Source organism: Glycine max, chromosome 4, assembly GCF_000004515.6.
Source record: "Glycine max cultivar Williams 82 chromosome 4, Glycine_max_v4.0, whole genome shotgun sequence".
NCBI lineage: Eukaryota > Viridiplantae > Streptophyta > Magnoliopsida > Fabales > Fabaceae > Glycine > Glycine max.
In genome coordinates this window covers 48,413,125-48,433,890 of record NC_016091.4, presented here as the reverse complement: position 1 = coordinate 48,433,890, position 20,766 = coordinate 48,413,125, and the positions used below count along the sequence as shown (strand labels likewise).

General features: G+C 32.9%; 4 protein-coding genes across 4 annotated transcripts; 1 reads left to right on the top strand and 3 right to left on the bottom strand.

Annotated features, from left to right (window-relative positions):
• Positions 1-355: 355 nt before the first annotated feature.
• Positions 356-1,327, top strand: LOC100500079 (uncharacterized). The gene is made up of 3 exons (NM_001249573.2): positions 356-775; positions 901-1,023; positions 1,123-1,327. Exons 1-3 carry the CDS (start codon positions 404-406, stop codon positions 1,204-1,206), a joined length of 579 nt encoding a protein of 192 aa, NP_001236502.1. The 5' UTR covers positions 356-403; the 3' UTR covers positions 1,207-1,327.
• Positions 1,328-3,103: 1,776 nt separating this feature from the next.
• On the bottom strand, positions 3,104-7,530 carry LOC100776545 (stomatin-like protein 2-like). The gene is made up of 9 exons (NM_001255339.3): positions 7,270-7,530; positions 6,931-7,177; positions 6,432-6,581; positions 5,562-5,619; positions 5,383-5,475; positions 5,115-5,213; positions 4,648-4,739; positions 3,992-4,051; positions 3,104-3,897 (listed from the first exon to the last, which is right to left on the bottom strand). Exons 1-9 carry the CDS (start codon positions 7,413-7,415, stop codon positions 3,628-3,630), a joined length of 1,215 nt encoding a protein of 404 aa, NP_001242268.2. The 5' UTR covers positions 7,416-7,530; the 3' UTR covers positions 3,104-3,627.
• A 3,513-nt stretch (positions 7,531-11,043) lies between these two features.
• LOC100797240 (uncharacterized) lies at positions 11,044-12,023 on the bottom strand. The gene has a single exon (XM_006578802.4). It carries the CDS (start codon positions 11,727-11,729, stop codon positions 11,334-11,336), a length of 396 nt encoding a protein of 131 aa, XP_006578865.1. The 5' UTR covers positions 11,730-12,023; the 3' UTR covers positions 11,044-11,333.
• A 5,657-nt stretch (positions 12,024-17,680) lies between these two features.
• Positions 17,681-20,264, bottom strand: LOC100796714 (UNC93-like protein 1). Its single transcript, XM_003522472.5, has 3 exons — positions 19,503-20,264; positions 18,485-19,358; positions 17,681-18,052 (listed from the first exon to the last, which is right to left on the bottom strand). Exons 1-3 carry the CDS (start codon positions 19,789-19,791, stop codon positions 17,818-17,820), a joined length of 1,398 nt encoding a protein of 465 aa, XP_003522520.1. The 5' UTR covers positions 19,792-20,264; the 3' UTR covers positions 17,681-17,817.
• Between the last annotated feature and the right edge of the window lie 502 nt (positions 20,265-20,766).

Here is a 20,766-nt window from a genome sequence, read left to right as displayed (position 1 = left end):
GGAAGACGAAGGATAAGCGAAAGAGGAAGAACCAGAACACGAACGGTAGCAGGAAGAAGAAACACCGTAGGAAGAGAAAGAGGAAGAAGAAGTGCCATAGGAAGAGGAAGAAGAATGATCCATGCTGTACCAACAAAAACTATTGTTGTATTTATACTAGTAGGGTGAAGGACATTTTTGCCATTTCAGCCCAGGTGCTGGGTGTCCCAGTAAAAATATTGGTGCATCAAGTAACGGCCTTTTCTGATTAAAGATAAAAATATAAGGTTAATGCGATATGGACATGGGCCGTGAGGTATGACCCTAACCCAATAGTTATATATAAACGTGAATTAGGGTTTTGAAGTTGTGATTTGAGAGGATCGTGAGAGGGACGGTAGCAGAGATTCCGTGAGTTGCAAAAATGAAAACAATTCTTTCTGCAGAGACCATGAACATCCCGGACGGCGTGAGCGTCAAGGTTAATGCCAAGGTCATCGAAGTTGAGGGCCCCCGCGGAAAATTGGTGCGAGACTTCAAGCACTTGAATCTCGATTTTCAGCTCATCACTGACGAAAACGGTAAAAGGAAGCTGAAGGTGGAGGCCTGGTTCGGTTCTCGGAAAACATCCGCCGCCATTCGCACCGCCCTGAGCCACGTGGAGAATCTGATCACCGGCGTCACCAAGGGCTACCGCTACAAAATGAGGTTCGTTTATGCCCATTTTCCCATCAACGCAAGCATCGGCAACGACAACAAGTCTATTGAGATCAGAAATTTCCTTGGCGAAAAGAAGGTACTTTACTCTCTTCATCTCTATTTCTTTTAATTAATTTATTTATTTTCTTAATCTTTTGCTACTAGGAAATAAATTGTGGTATTAGGTTTAGTGATTGATTTGCTTATTACGTGTATCATTAGGTGAGAAAAGTGGACCTTCTTAACGGTGTTTCCGTTGTTCGATCTGAAAAAGTTAAAGATGAATTGATTTTGGATGGGAACGACATTGAACTTGTTTCTAGGTCCTGTGCTCTCATTAACCAGGTTTAATCTTTCTCCATGCACATGTTTCCATACAATTTTTTCTCAATTTTGGTATTGGTTTAGGGTTTAATTAATTGTTTATTTATTTGTTTGTTACAGAAATGCCATGTTAAAAAGAAGGATATCAGGAAATTTCTCGATGGCATTTATGTTAGTGAGAAGGGAACAATACTGGAAGAGTAGATGTTGAAAACAACAAGCACCTTGATTGTTTAGTTTGGGTTGCTTTTTTGTTAACTGTTTGAGATTGGATTTTACAATTTTGTGTTGTCAAACTTTTCCTTTTGCGAATATTTTTTATTAGTATAGTCTGTGTTTGTTTTCTCTATCTTCTATCCTCCACACCACAGCAATTCTCAGTAGTGGTTTCAGCTTGTGGCAATCCAATTAATGTGACGAAGCACACCTGCATTCTCTCTGATTTCTGCTTCGACAATAACCCACCCTCAATATAAATATCAAGTTGGTAGGCTTGAGCCATTTAGTCTTTCCCATATTGCTTGTTAGACGCACAACATACCCACTTCATTTTAAACTACAATTTCTTTTCCGTAGAACATTTCCATTACCTCTAAAATGCATTTAGTCGTACCTTCATTATTTTCCCGGATTTATGAACTTCTAGTGAGGGATGTCAGGGAGGCTGCCAATATCCAACTATGCCTGTTGCCTGTGGGGTCTATAATTATTATTTATAGAGCCGTGGCTGTGACACTTGACCCAATAATCCAAATTCACATGACAATCTCAAGTGCTTTGATGTGTTTCTCAAGTGCTTCTGATGTGTTTCCATATAGCATGCTTTTGTGAACTTGGATTGCCTTTATTTTAGTTATATCCATGAAACGTATAGGAACTTCCCATCCACCACCCTAAAGAATTTACTCATATCAATTCAGCTAAAACTTGCAAAGCCAAGACGACCCTATTGAAGAATCATACTACAATCATTAACAAGTCTTTTGAATTTCGATGAATTTGTTATTATATGCGACGTTGGAGTTGTATTTCGAGGCTATCCTTGCTAGAAATCTGTGTGCAATGCGCTGAATTGTTAGTTCAAGCAGCTTTGAAAATTGTGGTGGTACCAGGTGCTGGTCTAGTAGAGAAGTTAAAATAGGAGAGAATGAGAAAAGAGCAGAGTAAGCGGGATTGAACATTTGCTTATAATTCACAAATTATTTACAAGTTTTTGTCAATAATTAATCTTCACTAGAAAATATGACTTGTCATTTTTAATGAAATCTATACTCCTAGCCAGAACCTGTTGGTTGATAACTACTATTAATCTTCATATTTTAACCTTGGGCATTTTAATACTTTCTAGTTATTTACTACTAGTATCATGCTTACAAGTTCCGTTGTTTGTTAGTGGTGTAAGGATTGTGAAAAAATATTGGCTTCACTTTCAAAATCATGGCAAGTTCCAACCTTAAGTGAAATAGTGTGATCATTTTTGTGAACTTCTACAAATACATGCTATGTTTTGGAGCATTATTGGAGTTAATTTACAAAGAAGGTTTAGATAAGTTTTTATTCCATAAAAAAATATCATGGTCTTATATTTTAGTTTTATTAAAAAAGAATATAAGATTGTTATACTTAAAAAAAAGTTATTATGCAGTTTTATCATTGAGGCAAAGCAATTGAAATAACAATAATTATAGAAGCGGTTGTCCTTAACACTTCTTAAAAATTGTGAAACAATTGTTGAAGTCATTTTAAGATCTTAAAAAATTCATCATTTGAAAGAAAACTTGAAGTTCTTAAATCTCTTTGCAAGACTTCCCAAAAATAATTTAAGCAACTCCATTATGATGGTACCAATGGAGATGCTCTAAAAACATACAATTTTTGTAATTTTCTAAGACAAAAATGAATAATTTTGTTATAAGAACTAAAATAAATAACGTGATATTTTTAGAAATTAAAATATTATTTAAGTTAAACAAAAATCTCTTTAAAAGTAGATAAAAATAAATGATGAATTTTTAAAATAAACTTAATTCAAACTAACACTTTTCTAGTTGTAGAAAGAACATGGAACTTCACCAAAATCTTCTAGATAGAATATTTGGGTTTTGAATAATTTTGAAATATACAGCAGGAGAAGGATTAGTGTATGTATGTCTTACGCTCAACCATTTGGATAATGGACACCCCATTACAAACGGAATATCAAATAATTTAAGAAATTACACGTACACCATGATTTCAAATACATTCGTAATGTTATCAAAGACTTTCTAGTTAACAAGATCCTTAAAATTTTCATCTAAATTCAAGCGATGCCATAGAGCGAGTATGCAGGCAAGCATTAAAGAAAGAAAACACTAGTATGGACAGACATGAGAGGACAGAATAACTCTTTTCTTTTCTTTTCATTATTTCCTCCCCAAATTTGTCAGTTAGGAAGAGATAAAAAAATAAAAATAAAAAGTAAACTACGTGTATCCCGTGGTAAATGCCACAACAACCAGCAATGCAATTCCAACCAGACTCTTCCGCCTTCTTCTCTCTAAAGTCCGAACTCAATTTCCACAGCAACATCCATAAATCAAAAAACTGAATTCATCAAAAAGGCAAGTTTTATAAAATGAAAGACTATTCCCGTTTTGGTGGGCTCTGAAGTGAAAATCCAGGTTTTCCACGATAATCCGGGATTCCACTAGTTACAGTAGCATTCGTCGAGCTCTCGCCTTTAACCTCACTGGATGAATCATTTCCTTCTAATTGCCCTGCTATTGAAGGGGGTGCAGTTCCACTAAGCTTACCACTGGAAGGATTACCAAGCAGGCTTTTATACATAGTAAGAGCTTGGGCCATCATGTTAGCAGGATTGGATGCAGAGCTAGGAAGCAACATTGTTGTGCCCTGAGGAAAAAGTAAAGATAAAATAAATAAAAAAATGAAACTAAACAAATTATGCAGTGCAGGTGAATATCAATAAGCTTATGGGATATATCACCTCCTTGGCTATGTTACTGAAAGCTTGAATATATTGCTCTGCAATCCTTAAACTTGCTGCCTGCAAATCAAATGACAATATTAATCCCTTTCCTGTTATTCCATGGGAATCAATAAGGTTAAAACAATGTGACAATTAAGAGGCAGTTATATACACCAAAATTCACCACATTTTTTCCCCAGCTTCGGCGATAACACCAACATCAACATAATAAACCCTTCTACCTATTTAGATGGTCACATATTTGAATGTCTTCAAGAAATCAAACATTATAACTAGTCAACCAGATCCTGTATTAAAACTGACTAGGACAATCAATAATGTGGTTTACATACAGAAGTCTCTCAGTCACTCACACATGCAGTCTATATGGCTGGAATGGCAAACCAAGAATAAAAAAATGCTGACCATCATCGACATACAAACAATAGAAATCAATTGATCTATCCATATGCGATTTGCATTATACACTTTTTTGACCACCACAATCTAAGAATCTACATGAAGAGCTAGAAAAATTACAAAAGTGATGTGAATAAACTAATTTTAGTAAATGCAACATATAACAACCAAAAATGAGTAAAACTAATCAACATATAGATCACAGCTAGTAGAAGCAGTGATATATGGAATATGAAAAAGCTGAAGACCCTCACCTCAGGTCCTCCATTTTCTTTTAGGGATTTTGACACAACAGCCAGTCCCTCAGCCGTTGCTTTTGCTTTAGCAAGGATAGCTTCAGCCTCACCTGAAGAAGAATCATGTTAATTATGACTTGTGAGGTTATAAAGATATCAAATCAACCAACTGAAATTGATAGATGAAGAAAACAGAAGTCATGCCAAATTGAACAGCACATCAATGGTGGCATGTTATAAAAGAACATAAATCAGCTACTCAAATAAGACTATGGTCTAATGCACAATTCGTTATCATCTTGTCATGCAAAAGATCATTCCTCTCAAAAAAAGAATCCACCTATGAAATACCTTGATACAAACGACAGTTTGAAATCAAATGAAGGGATTTCACATCATGCTCGGCAGACATCAAAGCTTATCTTAAAGAATTAATATTGCAACACAACTGGAAGTTGTAACTAATTTATCAAGATGTAATTAACCTTGAGCTCTGTTAACTTGATCCATCCTCGCAGCTTCTGATGCTAAGATCACTGAACTCTTCTTTCCATCAGCAATGTTTATGTGAGCCTGTCTTTCTCCTGTTTAACACCACAGGTGACCAATACCAGTAAAAACAGAAGCTACATGTAGAAGTTGGGTGAGTAATAGGATCCTTTTCGGTTAAATGACGTGGGTACTAAAACTATATTCATGATGAAAAATAAGAAAAATTGAACATACGATGGATTGGAATATCAAATTGATTACCTTCAGACTCAAGAATTTGAGCTCTCTTTTTTCTTTCTGCTTCTGCTTGCATCTCCATAGCTGCTCTCACTCCACGTGGAGGAGAGATATCCCCTACAGAAGGACAAGCATGAAAGAAATTATGCAGAAACTGTCAACTAAAAAATATAGAAAATTATTTATCCATTTCCAAAACTTACTTATTTCATATCGAAGGCACTCCAGACCCCAACTTTTTGCAGCCATATTAATGGACTCCTGCAATAATTTTGTCACACAATTAACCATTATATGGCTAACACAGGACTAACTCTGTCAGTATTTTTTTAGGATACATCAGAAAGAGAACACAAGACTAACTCCTATGGAAGGGAAAGCCCAGAGTTGTTGGTTCGGTTCATGTTTATTATCTCCTCCTATCATTGTTAAATACTATTTCATTGGCACCAAGCTGGCTTAGGAACTATGTTCTTGCTTATTATGTAAAACTTTATCAATAAATCTAATATATGAACCCATAAGCAATTGTAAGAAATGTTTCCTGTGTTATCATAAGTTAAGGACTTACACAACATTGCACATGATCGCAGTAGGAAAGAAACCAATCACACAACCAACTACTGTTACAACATTTTCATCTTTAGCTACTGTCTGGTTTCTAATTTTATTTCCTCAATATACAACTTGGTTGAAGCAGGACTGAATTTTTATTTTTTAAAATTTTTGGTTTCTCACATATATACTTCTAAGGCACAGTCAAATACTAAATGTGGGTACCTCTCCTAGTAGAGATTCAAACCTTAGTTTGTCACACTGTGAGGGACTTGTTCCTTCTATTAGACCCAACCCCCATTGGTGCAGAACTATGAAATTATAAGTTAAACAAATCATCCTTTCCACAGTTTGCATAGCTCCATCAAAAGAGACTTTTTTTATTTTTTTAGAACTAATTTATGTTCTGCTTTAAGCGTGACTGAAATTAAAGTACCTAAGATGCTTCCTCAGGTAAGAAAAGGGGGAGCAAATAACTACACAAACATCAAATTCAAAGAACTAATATCTAAACTCACCACAATCTTTTCATTGAGTGTGTCCCTTTCCTCAAAGGTCTTGTCAAGAGTAATCTTACCAAGCTCACTACGCATTGTTGTCTGTGCCAGCTGAATCACAGCATAAATGGGATTCTCCACCCCATAAGACGCCAGCTTAGGATCCACAATCTGAACTCCCAAAATAAAAAACAATAATAAATAAATAAAACATAGCCCTATTTTGACAAAGTTCTTAATAAACAATTGGAGAAAAAAAATAAAAAAAGAAGTTAAATGAGTCAAACTGCTCCCGTAAGTTAAAATCATCGAACACTTAAACTAAAATCAGCTATAGTGAGTATCTATATGAAAGAGCTTCTATAGCTGAAGCTTATACACAAGCTAATTTAACTTAAATTCATTTTTCCTTGTTAATTTTTCTCCTACAAGTGCTTATTAAGAAATTTATTCAAACAAGTCAAAGCCGCTAAGCACTCAAATACAAAAACCGAATAGATAGACAGAAAGACAGTTCTACCTTGACATAAAGGACGCCGTCAATGATGATGGTGACATTGTCCTTGGTGATAGCACTCTGGTCGGGAATGCTTATAGCCTCTTCCTTGAGCGAATGCACATAAGCGATTCTATCAACGAAGGGAATCAAAAAATGGATTCCGGAGGGAAGAGTCTTGACGTACTTCCCGAATCGCTCAATCACAAACGCCTTCTTCTCCGGCACAATCCGAATCCCCCAATTCACCGGCGGAATTATCTCATAAGTCCTATTCAACAACAAAAACTCTCAAAATCAAGTAAAAGAAAGAAAGAAAGAAAAAAGAATCGTAATTTGTTGGCTGCAAAACCTAAAACTAACCTTGAGCTGGGATCGCGACCGGTGCGGAGGTAGCGGACGGAGGAGAAATGAGAGGGGAGCGAAGGGGTACGGCTAGTGGATGCCAAGGACTGCGTCAAACAACGCACTGCGTTTCTCGATGCGTTGGTCTTCCAAATGGTCGCCATTTTCGTGCAGTTGTTGCAATCTTTCTTTGGTGTGCAAGAATTTTCTTTGTTTCTCTTTGACAGTTGCTTTTAATAAAATCCTAGTGAAACCTCTGTAATTTTTAGTTAGTTAACATCTTTGACTCCCTATGTTGAAATCATTTTTCATTATACTTTTCTTATTTCTTTTCTTAAGACATAAAAGTTGAAAAATACCATTATAAAAGGAGTTGAAAAATACCTTTTCTATTTTTACTTTTTCTTTGCGTGAATTAATTATTTATATATTTTTATTTTAGTTTTATTTTTTTAAGATTAAATACAATTTTACTTCTTCATTTTAAAATAAAAACATTTGGTCCTTTTGTTTTATAAAATTTATAATTTTGACTAAATCTTTAATTTTATTTAAGTTTTATTTTTTATTTATTTTAATTTTATTAAGTCATAAAGCTAACATATTAATTTTATTTAAGTTGGATGACACCACTATGGATAACAAAATTATTTTCTAGCACAATTAGATACCCAAAATTTGAATATAAAATCTTTGGTTAAGTTGAAAGTTGAAATAATATCTTGATTCTCATGCTTCATGATAATGATTTAATTAATTAAAATATAAGAAATAAAATAAATAAATATAGATAAAATTGTGGATTTTCTAAAATAGAATAATCCAATATCTCTATTTTGAAATAAGGATATCAAAATTATGGATGGGATAAAATTAAAATACCAAAATTTTATTTAAGCATTTTCTTTATAAAATTTACTCTTTTATATTCTTAATTTAATTATTACCTTATATATTGTTTTTTTTCTTTAAATCTTAATTATTCATACTATAAAATTAACTACTTTCAAATCTAACATTATATATTAAGTCTGAATATACTTTATTGGAAATAATATAATTCTATAGTGTACTTTTTTTAAGAGAAAAATAATATATATTCTTATTTTTATTTTTCAAAATATATTTTTTCAATTAATTAGGTTTGCCTTCTTTGTTATTTTGTCTTTTTAATATATTTACTTTAATGTTTATTTTTTATTGAATATTTTTGCAATGTATTGGATACTTACCGCATACATTGAGAATTTATACTAATGATACTTGGATGTTTAAGAGTGTTCATGGCTGCAAGTAACTCATGAGAACCTGATGTAACTTGACCCAAACATTTGGTTCAAATCATTTTTTTTTACTTAGGTAAAACTCAATCCAATTCATTAAAATTTGATGTCATTTGATTAATAATGTTTTTTTTTAATCTATCAATTGGATGATCCAACTCATTGATGTGACACTTTATTTTTTTAATTATTATTTAATAATTTTTGCATTTATTTATGATTTATTTGCATTTTAAGAAAGTTTAAAACATTTTTAATCTTTAAACACGATAAATCTAACTCACTAGCTTTAATTAAATAGACCTTCTTAAGATTATAGGCAAGAGCATCACTTTTCATTTTTGTTTTTGTTTTATTCACATCTATGTGGGACAGTGTGAGTAGTTTCCTTTTTCTAAGATTGGAGCTTAACCTTGATGACTATTTGATTTAATTACATCCCATATATGCCCATTTGATATCTTCCCTTAATATTTTTCAGTTATTATGTCTATGTGAGATGATTAATCACCATTTTGCATAACTTGGGTTGAGGATTGCATTTTCGTGGACTTTGTAGAGGTTTGACTCGTGATTATTAAACTACATGATTTGTAGAAAATATTGTCAAGCTCCAAGGGAAAACATTTAATCACATATTTATGCTCTTTCACAAGGATCCTTTGATGGGAAAAAATTGTTGCATTTGATTTGGGTTTACATTCCTAATCATTTTCTACAACGCCACACAATATTTAAGAATTCCAAAAAAAAAATTATTCTAATACTAAAGTCTTAAATGAGTTCTTAGCTTAATTTCGTGACTCATACTAACCCCGCATATTAATACTTATGCTATTTTGAGTAAAATAGGTTAAACATTTTTCTATTACAATTTTAAAAAATAAATATTGCAAGCTATTTCATTCGCAAGAATAAGTTAAAAAAATATTTCTTACTACTTATTTGAATTAAGATGCATAAATATATTTATCAAAGTTGTTTACGTTTATTTTTATATAGTAATTGCGTGTATATATATATATATATCTAATGTGTTATAAATTGGTTAACTTATTTGATATTTTCAAATATATTTTTTCATTTATTTAATATTTTCTCAAATAAAAATTATCTAATCCAAATCACTTTAAATTAGATTAAATTAAATAAATTTTAAACTAAACCGATTACATGGTGAATTAAAAAATCAAAGTTATTGGATTTGGATTCAATTTTTTTCTTTAAAACTGATCTAACTCAACCGGTGAACCTCTATACTCGTAATGTATGTATATGTTAGTGTGACCTAAAATAGTGTAAAGGAAATTAAATGAATTATAAGGCCAACTATAATGGGAGTTGCTCTCCCACTTTGTACAAATTACATGTAAAGATGGCCTTCTAATATGGCCACAAGAAATGATGAACTGCATCAATATCGTTTAAGAGACCTTGATTGATATTTGTATGGATTGGAGATTCATTAGGAGTTTTGGAGAGCATACGTTTGACAACTTGGGCGAGTCAGGGAGCTTTAGTTTATGAACATGGTTATTGTTGAAGCTGAAATTGGTTTCTGTATTCTTAACGATGGTATAAATTGATTATATATACTGCATATGATATAACACCCAAGCCAGAAAAAATCACATGTTGAACTCAAAACTGGAGGGGAGAAACAAACAGTGAATTTCACATATACATTACGCTGTGAGGAAATTAACAATAATCGGATTATCATCTAAAGCATGTGCCATACAATGCTTCCGAGGGGAAAACATCAAGTAAATGATAATAAAATCAATTTGATTTCTTGTTTAGGTGAAAACACAAAAATACTTTAATCACATTTTAACAGCATCTAATTAAGTAGAGATCCTTGACAACTTAATAATATAGTAATTCAGCTGCTGAGTCAACCACTCTCATCACAACACACAGATCATAATACAAAAGAAGTAGAGAAGAGGCAACAATGCATGATAATTTACCGCTTATAGCAAATATTCAATACCAATGCATATAGAGTAAAACTCAAATAGTTATATATTCTCAAAAGAAAAAGATTGAGAACACAAAATTGGAAAATTCAATCCCAACAAGTTAATAAAAGGATGTCCAAACCAAAAACGAGCATAAATGTTTTCATCCTCTACTCTCTACTCTTTTCATATTGTTCTGACATAAATACCATCAAGGAACGAACTCCCTATATCCTTACTTTTAACGTGGCATTTACGTGGAAAACAAACAAATAAACAATTAATTAAAGATAAACCAATAGCAAAATTGGGAAAAGATTAATTTTTTAAAAAAAGTAATCGAAACACAGACTAAGTTATTATCACCGAAGGAATTTGGAAACAAGCTACAACTTCGTCTAAGAAAAGAAAAATGCATTCAAAAGGCAAACAATAACTTACTAAACATCACATCAATCTCATATGTTAACATTCACTTAGATGGAAAGATTGATCAATAACCATTAGCTGATTGACATTGTGGTTAAGTTTCACTTGAGCAAGATGATTGATAATAAGAACAAATAAAAAGAATGGCCAGAAAGTGGTCCCCAAAATGTAAATCGAATGAACAGTGACAAAAATGTAAATCTGCATTTTCAGCGAATCAATCAATAAAAGCTAGCTAGTATCTCCCGTAAGAGGCCAAAGTATTTTAATTTCTGAATTAAATAACGTTGTGAAACTCCTAGTGCTACATAATACCAAAAACAGCTATTACATCATTGTAAAGTGAGAGACATGAGTGTGTATGTATTGTGTTACGTTTGCTCCTCAGCTCTCAGCATTAAAAAAATTAAAAGAGACCAAAGAAGACGGAGAAGCCTAACACGATGAGCCACACAATGTGCACCAGAAGCAATGCCTGACCAGAAAGAGTGACGGAGCCGCCATTCCCCACTTCACAGAACCCCAATTTCGCAATCTGTGCGCTGGCGTACGCGGCTTCGCTGCACCCGCACCAGTACGTCACGCCGTCCACGCTGCAAACCGGGTCGGTTCGGAAACACTTCACGGGACACGACGACGGCGCTGCCGCGCTGCACAAGTTCTTTCCTTCGCCAGCGACATGGGACGGCAACCCGAGGACCGCCGAGGCCACGTTATCGGATGTCGCTGCCGGGAAGACGCAGAGGGCGACGACGGCGATCAAAACGACGGAAAAGTGAGAGGTTTTGGTGATTCCGGCCATGGTCGGAGAGAAGCGAGCTTCCTGGAAAGCTCGCCGGAGGGATTGGAGTTGAAAATTGAAAATTGAGAATTTAAAATCCTAATTTTAATGGACGAAAAGATTGGATCAAGAGAGAGAGAAAGGAATCCTTGTCGGATAAGAATGCTTGGAAGATGGGTTAAGAAATTAACGAGAATGATATATGGGAGTTGAAATTGCAATTAATGTGTTGCGATTTCTCTATCTTCTATAATTACATGATTTGCTCCGCACCTTTCTTTGTTACTTTTATTTTCTTTATTGCATATCAATCTTCATCATTGATTTTGCAGTTTGTCCAATCCATTCTTATAGTAGTATTTTTCTACCACACCCAGTGTATGAGACTTGAATCGTGAGTAGAGTGAGTCGTGAGACAGAAAATAGAAGATATTCAATTTAATAAATGTTTTTGGATTTCTTTTTATACATGATATTTTTTATGGGAAAATATATTTTTAATTTTTATAAAAAAATCTCCTTATAATTTCACATTGATTTTCAAATTTGCTCTCTATTTTGAACATTTTTATTTTTCATAAATAAACAATTAGAAAACAAATTTATAAGTTTGAAGATCAAATTTATCAATATAAAATCATATTCAACAAAAATAAAAATATAGAAATCAACAGCACATTTTTTTTTCTTTTTTAACATCTTATCAGCTATATACTTTATGCATGCGATAAAAAATCGTGATGATATAAATTAAAAAGTCACAACATTTTGTGATTGATAAAAAATGTATAATTTTTTAATAGAGTAGATTGAGTTTTATATTCACGTAATGTTGTTTTATTCATTATTTTTTATTAAATATAAAAATATTTTTTAACAGTAAAAGTATGAAAAAATTCAAATATAACTTCGTTATGAAAATTATTAAAATAAAGCATATATGATCTAATCACCACTAATTTTTCCTATGTTAACATATTAACATATATAAACCTGCTTAGTAAAAAATGTATTAAAAACCATTGACTAAAATTTATTTTTTCTCCTTTTTTAAGACAACAAATATCTTTTATAAATAAGCAATCTTGCTCAAACAAAATAAAATTATTGTATGCAACAAAATCCTTTTTTTGAGTATTAATAAAAAACTAAATATTTAAAATTTGAATTCAAAATAATCGGTTAAAATAAAATAATCTCATGTCACTTTATAATATTTCTCATAAAAACAAAGTTAATCTTTGTAATATTAGATTAGAAGAACACACTGTCTTTGCAAGGTTAGGTAAGACCACAAATCATAGTGAGAATTTATAGTAAAATTTATATATCCTCTATTATCAAGTATCAACTGAGAAAATATGATAATTGAATCTAAGTCCCAATTATTGTCGTTATAATAATAATAATAATAAACTAATGTAAGTGAAAGACTTGATCAGATGTATTAACCTTTGTAGACAACAAACTTGTTTTTTTTTTAATGATTAGTACATGTTTGCATGAAATTAATTTTTTGATTATGTGGATAAGTAACAAAAGAAATTACCCTAGACTATCTCTAGGAAGGAGAGTGTCTAGAGCAGGAAACGGAAAATCGCAAGTCTAGAACAGTTAGGTATGCTGAACTCCTAACCTGTCAGTCAATAGGTTAGTGAGTCACTAATTAGTCTAATTTTATTTAAGATATTAAAATTTAAAATTATATATATTATATAAGTATATAATTAATATTATTTATGTAAAAAAAAGTTCATTCATACTCAAAAATTTAAAATAATAATTAATAACGATCAGACATCAAAACGATATTGTAAAAGTGATTCATTTTATTTATTTTTTGTAAAATCAATCGGGTCAGACAGATCTAACTAAGATCCAATGACCTAACCGATTGAGTTTGATTGGATCATCCCGGATTAATTACGTGATCGATCCAGTTAGACCATCGAGTCTCGGTTAGACCAATTCGACTGGTCGGATCGAACTCAGTTTCACAATTATGATGAAACCCGTACCTGTGGGTACTCGTTCAAATCCTTTTCAACTTTGATAGAGAATATCTAAATTGATCAGGTATGGATTCGAGTTTAGGGATTATCCGACTTTTTTAAGTGGGGTCGGGTTCGAGAATGAAGATGTCACTACCCCTTGTACATGTGCCAACTATTAAAATTTTATTTATTAATTGTTAATTTTATTTTAAAATTTTTACATGTTTTAAAAAAATTTCTTGACGATTTTTGTAAACAAATACACTACAATGAATTTAATGATGTATAAGTAATTAAAAATAAATGGTAACAATCGATTAATTTTTTTCTAAAATCAAATTTTTAATATAATTATAAAAAACAACTTATTTAATTTGAGACGAGATATCCAATATCTTGTCACATAAAGAAACGAGATAACAAATTTTAATACGACGGACATCTAAAAGGGATATAAAAATATGTTGAAAGGTGACAATCAAAAAATTGGAGAGAGAATATCGATCTCACCCCATCCCATTGTGATGTGTCAAGGCACATGGGTACACAAAGGAAAGTGACTAGTCCCTACTTGTAAGTTGAGTAATCTAAAGCAGGAGGTAAGCATACCGGTGACGCGGAGAGGAGCCTCCACCAGCTTAATCACCAGTCTACTTCATATAAGAAACAATATTGTCATCCTGGAGTGGAGTGAGTATATCCATCGTAGGACTTTGAAGGATATCTCACTTATCACTATCAAAATTCCTGTTGTTGCACCATTTCCATATCCACACCAAATCGTAGCAACAAAGAGGATCCCGCGAGAGTCCGTCAAATGATGCTTCAACCAGAGGGTGATGTTAGTACTCATAAAATTCTGGTTGGAGAAAAAACGCAGTCGAGTCCAAAGTTTCTTAGCATGAGAAATATAATTTAATAAATAAAAATTTAAAATTTTCTTTATCTCTTTCTCTTTCTATCATATTATGTTACTTATTGTAACTACACTTTTTTTCTCTCTTCTCTCTCTCCTTAAGTGTCAACTAATTAAGATACTAACATATTAAATTTATGTATATTTTTCAACAATAGTTATTATAAGTTTTAAGGGGTCATATAATTATTTTTATAAGATATATAAGTGGGGAAAACCTACTCAAAATCTACACATTATCATTCCTAATCGAACCGAATTGCAAATACTTACAAATTTACTATTAGTAAATAGTGATAAGAATCATTTCATGATGAATAAAATAAATATTTTATTAAGTATTTATGGATGCTACAAGCCCAGCCTCAAAATAAAAGGGGAGACAACTTTCATAATCAACTCCATCGGCCAGCTATGCATACGAAAGAGCAGCGTTGCATTCAGCCACAAAACAGCCCACAATGCCAGATCCAATTGCTATTACAACCCGAAAACTGCTCCTAAAATTTAGCACCCCAATAGGTATATATAATACCCTTTGGCCAACATCACTTCCTAACCCTCAGCATTCTTTCCATTAATATTGTACGGTGTTTTCTCCTTCAATCACACATAACCTCCTCCTTGTTAATTTATATTAAAAATGGGAGGTTGTGTGAGCGCACCTAAGGAAGTTGCCTTGAACGAAGGAGAGTTGGCCCCGGTAGCTGAGACCGTTGTTGCTCAGGTTTGTGTTCTTCTTTTTTTACTTTATTCTTCCCATTTTTCATTTCAGAACACACATAACACATCAAGACACATGGCATGACACAACTTAAAATCAATTTTTCAAGGTGAGCATTGAAAGTAAGCATTATGAATTATCTAACGTGAATCTAAACAAGTTATTTATTTTGTGCAGGAGAACACCCAGGAAGAGGGTGACAAGAAAGAAGAGCCTCTGGTAGAGCTGACTGAGGCTAAAGAGGAGAAAGTGGAAGCCAAGGCAGAGGAGGCTGAGACCAAGGAACCTGAAAAGGAGGAAGTTAACGCAGAGGATAAGAAGAGTGAGGAACCTCTCGTAACTCTATAGATGATATTCCATGCATCCCTTGTAACAATCCTGAGCCAGTATAAATTTTATCATGTGTAATAGGTCCTGATGGTCAAATTCACAAAATACCCTTTTCACTCCTCGGAGCAACATTTCAATAATACAAAAATTATTTTATTTATTTCAATAACACACACGCAACAATTTACCTATATACATAATTTTCAGATATTTTATTAATCTTAATTAGAGAAAAATAATAAAATGTATTAACACAATACATATTAAGTATTGTTTTTTATTTAATTGTATCGTTTGATCTTATTCTTGATATCCTATAAGTTATAAATCTTTTAGGTGAAATAAGTAATTAATATTTTTACTACGTAAATTATAATACTATTTATTGAAACACATATTAGTTTAAGTAATAACAATAATCTGTTTAATATTATATTTAAATATGTTTTTAAACCCAATAATTAAGACAATGTTCATTTTTAATCCTTAAACAAAAAATAATCTCTTTATTTTAGTCTTTTGCTCATGAAAACTAAGAATCACATATAACATATTTTCATTTCATGGATAGGAGACAAAAAAATGATTTTATTATCAACTAAAATTAAATGTTGTCATGTTTTTCTGTGAAGACTAAAAACATATTTAGTTCATAATATTACTATTAATAAATTTGAATTATAAATAATATAAAAATATAATCTTAACAAGAATAAGTATGACAGAAAAAGATTAGTCTCTTACAATAGGATGAGTGTTTACTTGTCTATTATTATCACATGATTAATTTTAAAATCAATCTCTTTTATGTAGTTGAAGACAAAATAGATAAAAAAAACTTGACATCTCAAAATAAAAATTTAATTTGTCCTTCCATTTCAAAAGCTAGGGGGTTGCACGAAAAACACCATCCCTAGCTTGAAACAAACATAAAGTATGTTTAGCAAAGGCTGAAAGGCATCAGATGCATTACATTCTTTCAAAGATAAAGTCATTTTAAACTATCCAACATACACTCTGACTCATTAAAGTAGTTAGCTTATAAGTTTCAAATTTTTTTAGCTCCTTAACTTATAGCTTTTAACTAGTTTACCAGCAAATTTTATGAAACATATATAGTAAAAGATAAGATAGCAAGGTATATGCACAGGGAAAATAAATATAAAGAAAAATAACAAATATTAATAAAATTTGTTTATAATGTGTTTAGATGACATAAAAATATATCAATTATATTCCACTAAATAAAATCTAGATGATACCATGAAATGTAAAAATAATTATTTATTATTACGTTTACTTGACTACAAAATCATGAAACCATCACGTGTGACATAATTAATATATATTTTTCTTCATTAAGAATATGATAAGGGATTGAATCCTAAGTTTGCACTAAAAAAATAACTGTAGATAGATTTATCTCTCAAATAGATATGACTACTTTGAAGGATTAATTCTTTAGTCTAATATTAAAAGAATTCTTTACTATGTCAATCCAAATACAAAATTAGAATAATGAAGTATTCAGGTATCATAAAAAGAGAAACAGCCCAACAGCACATAAATGCTTTCTTTAGATCAAATTGTTTTTTAAACGTATCTTCTGCCAACCCCTTTTCTTGTTTTTTTTTTTTTTTCCTGACATCATTCACATGTAAACACAAAACATTTAGCTGTAACAAAAAAATATATTTGAATGTAGACAATTGAGAGATACAACATTTGGATGTCAAAATGTCGCCGGCTAGTTTGAAAATCCTTCTCTAACACCGAGCGGCATCTTGCAATTAGATGTTAGTAACATTTTACGTTTACCTCTTTCTTCATAAATAGTGACATACACAAATATTTATTTACGTTTACCTCTTTCTTCATAAATAGTGACATACACAAATATTTATTCCCTCACGCGTTACGTCTTACACTCCATCCCGCAATCATTGCAAGTTTTTATAGTCGCAATATAAATTGCATTAGTTTGTCGCCTTTAATATTCTCCGAGGCATCAGACAAGCGAATTCCATTTCCATTCATGAACACATACAAATAAATATTCATCCATTTTAGACTTTTATGTGATAAAAACAAGTGAGACAACAGAAATAAAGACAAAGGATGCAATTGATTTTACAGGTAACAATATCATTGGACAAAGCCATTTTCAGCTGACGAAGGAGCGACCTGTTTGATAGGTTCCTCTTCTCCCTTGTTGTCCTGTTTCACAGCCAAAACAATCAAAACCAATAACAACGGATAGCTCACAGTAGTGAGTACCCAATTCACAATCAACTGAGCCATAGCGGACACATTCTGGTTATCAATTTGCCAAGCCACTGCTGCCCCTGCACTTTGTATGCCTTTATAGAACCCAGCATACCTGTATAACAAGCACAAACAATAGTTAATATTTAATACCCAAACTTCAAGCATGATTGACCTACACCCTTAATTATAAATAGAAAAATTAATCAAATTATTAGACATGATAGAACAACAAGTAGTTGGTCTAGGTAGCAACGAGTTCGGATTTCCTAAGCAAGTGATCAGGGATTAGAAATAATTAAACATGAGATGAGACAAACAAGTGGTTGGTCTGAGTGATTGACAGATTCTGATTCCCTAAACAAGTGATTAGGGATTGGAATCTTGACTTTTACATATGGAGAAAATTTGATTGAAAGGAGGCAAACTCATCTAGGAGTGTCAACAGATCTTTTGAAAGAGATTAATCTTAGTAATTGACTTAGGATACTCTTTGCAATCATATGCTAAAAAAATATTAAAAAAAATCAAAGAATAAATAATTTACCTGCTAAGAATCTCAGAATCATTAGCCAGGGCTCCAATAACCCAATAGACCATGCTCTGGAACATGGCATCCAGCAACCCAAAACTGAAATACAAAACAAAAGGCCCAGCATACCGAGAGCCCGAGTCCTTAAAATCCAAGATCACCCTGGAGTCATGATTTATCTGATTTGCAAGTGCACCACCCCAAATAGCAGAAGCAAGAAGAGCAACCACACCAATCCCCAGAACCCCTCTCTTCCTCCTGCTCTTAAAGCTGAAATCCATCACATACCCAATCCCAACAGAACCCACCATCTGCGCCCCCCAATAGAACACATTGTTGAACCCTCTAGTCCTCAAATTAAACTGCGGCTTATTTACATGGTTAAACTGGTAGGTGTAAAAAAAATTACTAGACCAAGCAGCGGGAATAATAAGAAGCATCTTCCAGTTGTAGAAAAGTTTGAGAATCTCAACAGATTCAGTTGCCACATTGGAGTACAACATGTTAGTACACCGAGTCCCATCGTTGCGAACAACCTTGCTGGCCGGCAAGATGGTCAACGACAGAACAGCCCCAACGGACATAAATACCATGAATCCTATGTAGGTTCCGTCGTTGACAGTGGCAGCAGAGTCACCGCGATTGTAATTCAGAATGAAGGGAATGAGGCCACCGATGACACCCCCCATGTTGAAGATGCTCCAGAAAATTGAAATGTAGGTGCCTTTGCGATTCTCCGGGGGGTACGAGGTCATGATGGCGCCCTGCGCGGCCCAGAGGAGGCCGGCGCCGACGCCGAGGATGGCGCCGGCGACGATGGCGAAGAACTGGTGCTGGTAGTGGTTGTAGTAGAGGAAGGAGCCCGCGTAGAGGACGTAGGTAGAGCAACCTGCGAAGAGAATGAGTTTATAAGGTTCACGTGCACCTTTCGTTTGCAATTGAAATTGCTACAGAGAGTAAAAGCAGAATGAAATAAAAAACAAAAGAATTCTGCTTTATAAAAACTAACAATTAATATTTATAAAATGAGAACCTGCAAAGAGGGTGAGGTGGGGTCCGAGGATATTGTAGATGCCGCCCCCGACGATGCCGAAGATGGCGAAGGTGGTGTAGAGGGCGGTGAGGGCGTTGTTGGAGGCGGTCGAGTTGACTTGGCCACCGCCACCCATGCCGGAGAGGGCGTTGAACATTCCCGGGCAACAGAAACAGACCAACCCGATGAGTACGATCTGAATGAAGGGTGAATTGTATCTGAAAAGGGAAAAACTTTTAGCGTTTTCTGGGATCTGGGTACCTGGTTGTTCGTTTCCGAGGGTACCCATTTGATAATACTGGACAAGAACTGAATAGAGTCAAAGAGTGGAAGAATTGTGTGAGAATCGAGATAATTTATGGGCGAGAGTGAAGTAGTAGAAGCGTGATGGGAACAAGAGGGTTGGCCTGTAGAATAGGACAATTTTGGAGTAGCTATTTTGTATTTTGCATTTACAATGCACATGGCAAGGATTCCAGATGCTTACGCAAAACTGGAAGAGGATTTTCTGCTTGGCTGATTCGGATCACCAAGACAAAAGTGGATAAGTGAATTTCTTTGGCTTTGCTTGTGTTTTTTATTTTCATTTTCATGGTGTCCGTTAAGTTTTTTATTTTATAAGTTATTGTATTTTCTGTTTCTTTATGTTTTTTTTCTTCTGATTATTGTATATTACTATTAAAAATGTATTTTAACTAAATTAATTTAGGCAATTCTCGTTAATTTGATGTTTCTATCCATCCAATGAATCCACGTGAATCTCTTTTAGATTCTGTGCCATCCAGAAGGGTAGCGACAAAACCAATGGATCAACAACGATAAGGATATTTTGTACATTGGCTCACATCATTCAACAAAGTCCTTTTCTTGTCTGGACAACTAAAATTAACGAACTTACAGTGTCTAATCTTTAAAGAAATCCTAAGGATTTAAATATAATTTTATTTTTTTGAATAAAATGATATTCTTTTTTAGACATTTTTTTATGAAAAAAGTGACTAATATGACACATTCACACAAATGATTGAGATATTAAAAATGAACTCTTTAAAAAAAACTAAAAATTCATTTAATTCGTGAACTGAATATTTTTTATTATAAAAAACGTTAAAAATATTTTGATGAATTTTTTTCATAAGTATCTTTTTAATCAATACTGAGGGTAAGTATCTTTCTAATCAATATTAAGGGGTCATGATAAACATTTACCTTAACATAATAACATTCCATTATTTTTTTTCTCAACTTTCAATTCGCATGCGAA

Bases quoted from the DNA above. Each gene is read 5' to 3' on its own strand.
- LOC100500079 (NM_001249573.2), top strand. From the start codon at position 404: ATGAAAACAATTCTTTCTGCAGAGACCATGAACATCCCGGACGGCGTG. The intron at 776-900 runs GTACTTTACTCT...GTGTATCATTAG, and splicing joins ATTTCCTTGGCGAAAAGAAG to GTGAGAAAAGTGGACCTTCT. The intron at 1,024-1,122 runs GTTTAATCTTTC...TGTTTGTTACAG, and splicing joins CCTGTGCTCTCATTAACCAG to AAATGCCATGTTAAAAAGAA.
- LOC100776545 (NM_001255339.3), bottom strand. From the start codon at position 7,415: ATGGCGACCATTTGGAAGACCAACGCATCGAGAAACGCAGTGCGTTGT. The intron at 5,476-5,561 runs GTAAGTTTTGGA...GTCCTTCTGTAG, and splicing joins GTGCCTTCGATATGAAATAA to GGGATATCTCTCCTCCACGT. The intron at 4,740-5,114 runs GTTAATTACATC...ATTCTTCTTCAG, and splicing joins TCAAGTTAACAGAGCTCAAG to GTGAGGCTGAAGCTATCCTT.
- LOC100797240 (XM_006578802.4), bottom strand. From the start codon at position 11,729: ATGGCCGGAATCACCAAAACCTCTCACTTTTCCGTCGTTTTGATCGCC.
- LOC100796714 (XM_003522472.5), bottom strand. From the start codon at position 19,791: ATGGGTACCCTCGGAAACGAACAACCAGGTACCCAGATCCCAGAAAAC. The intron at 19,359-19,502 runs GTTCTCATTTTA...TTCTCTTCGCAG, and splicing joins CCACCTCACCCTCTTTGCAG to GTTGCTCTACCTACGTCCTC. The intron at 18,053-18,484 runs GTAAATTATTTA...CTTGTTATACAG, and splicing joins GATTCTGAGATTCTTAGCAG to GTATGCTGGGTTCTATAAAG.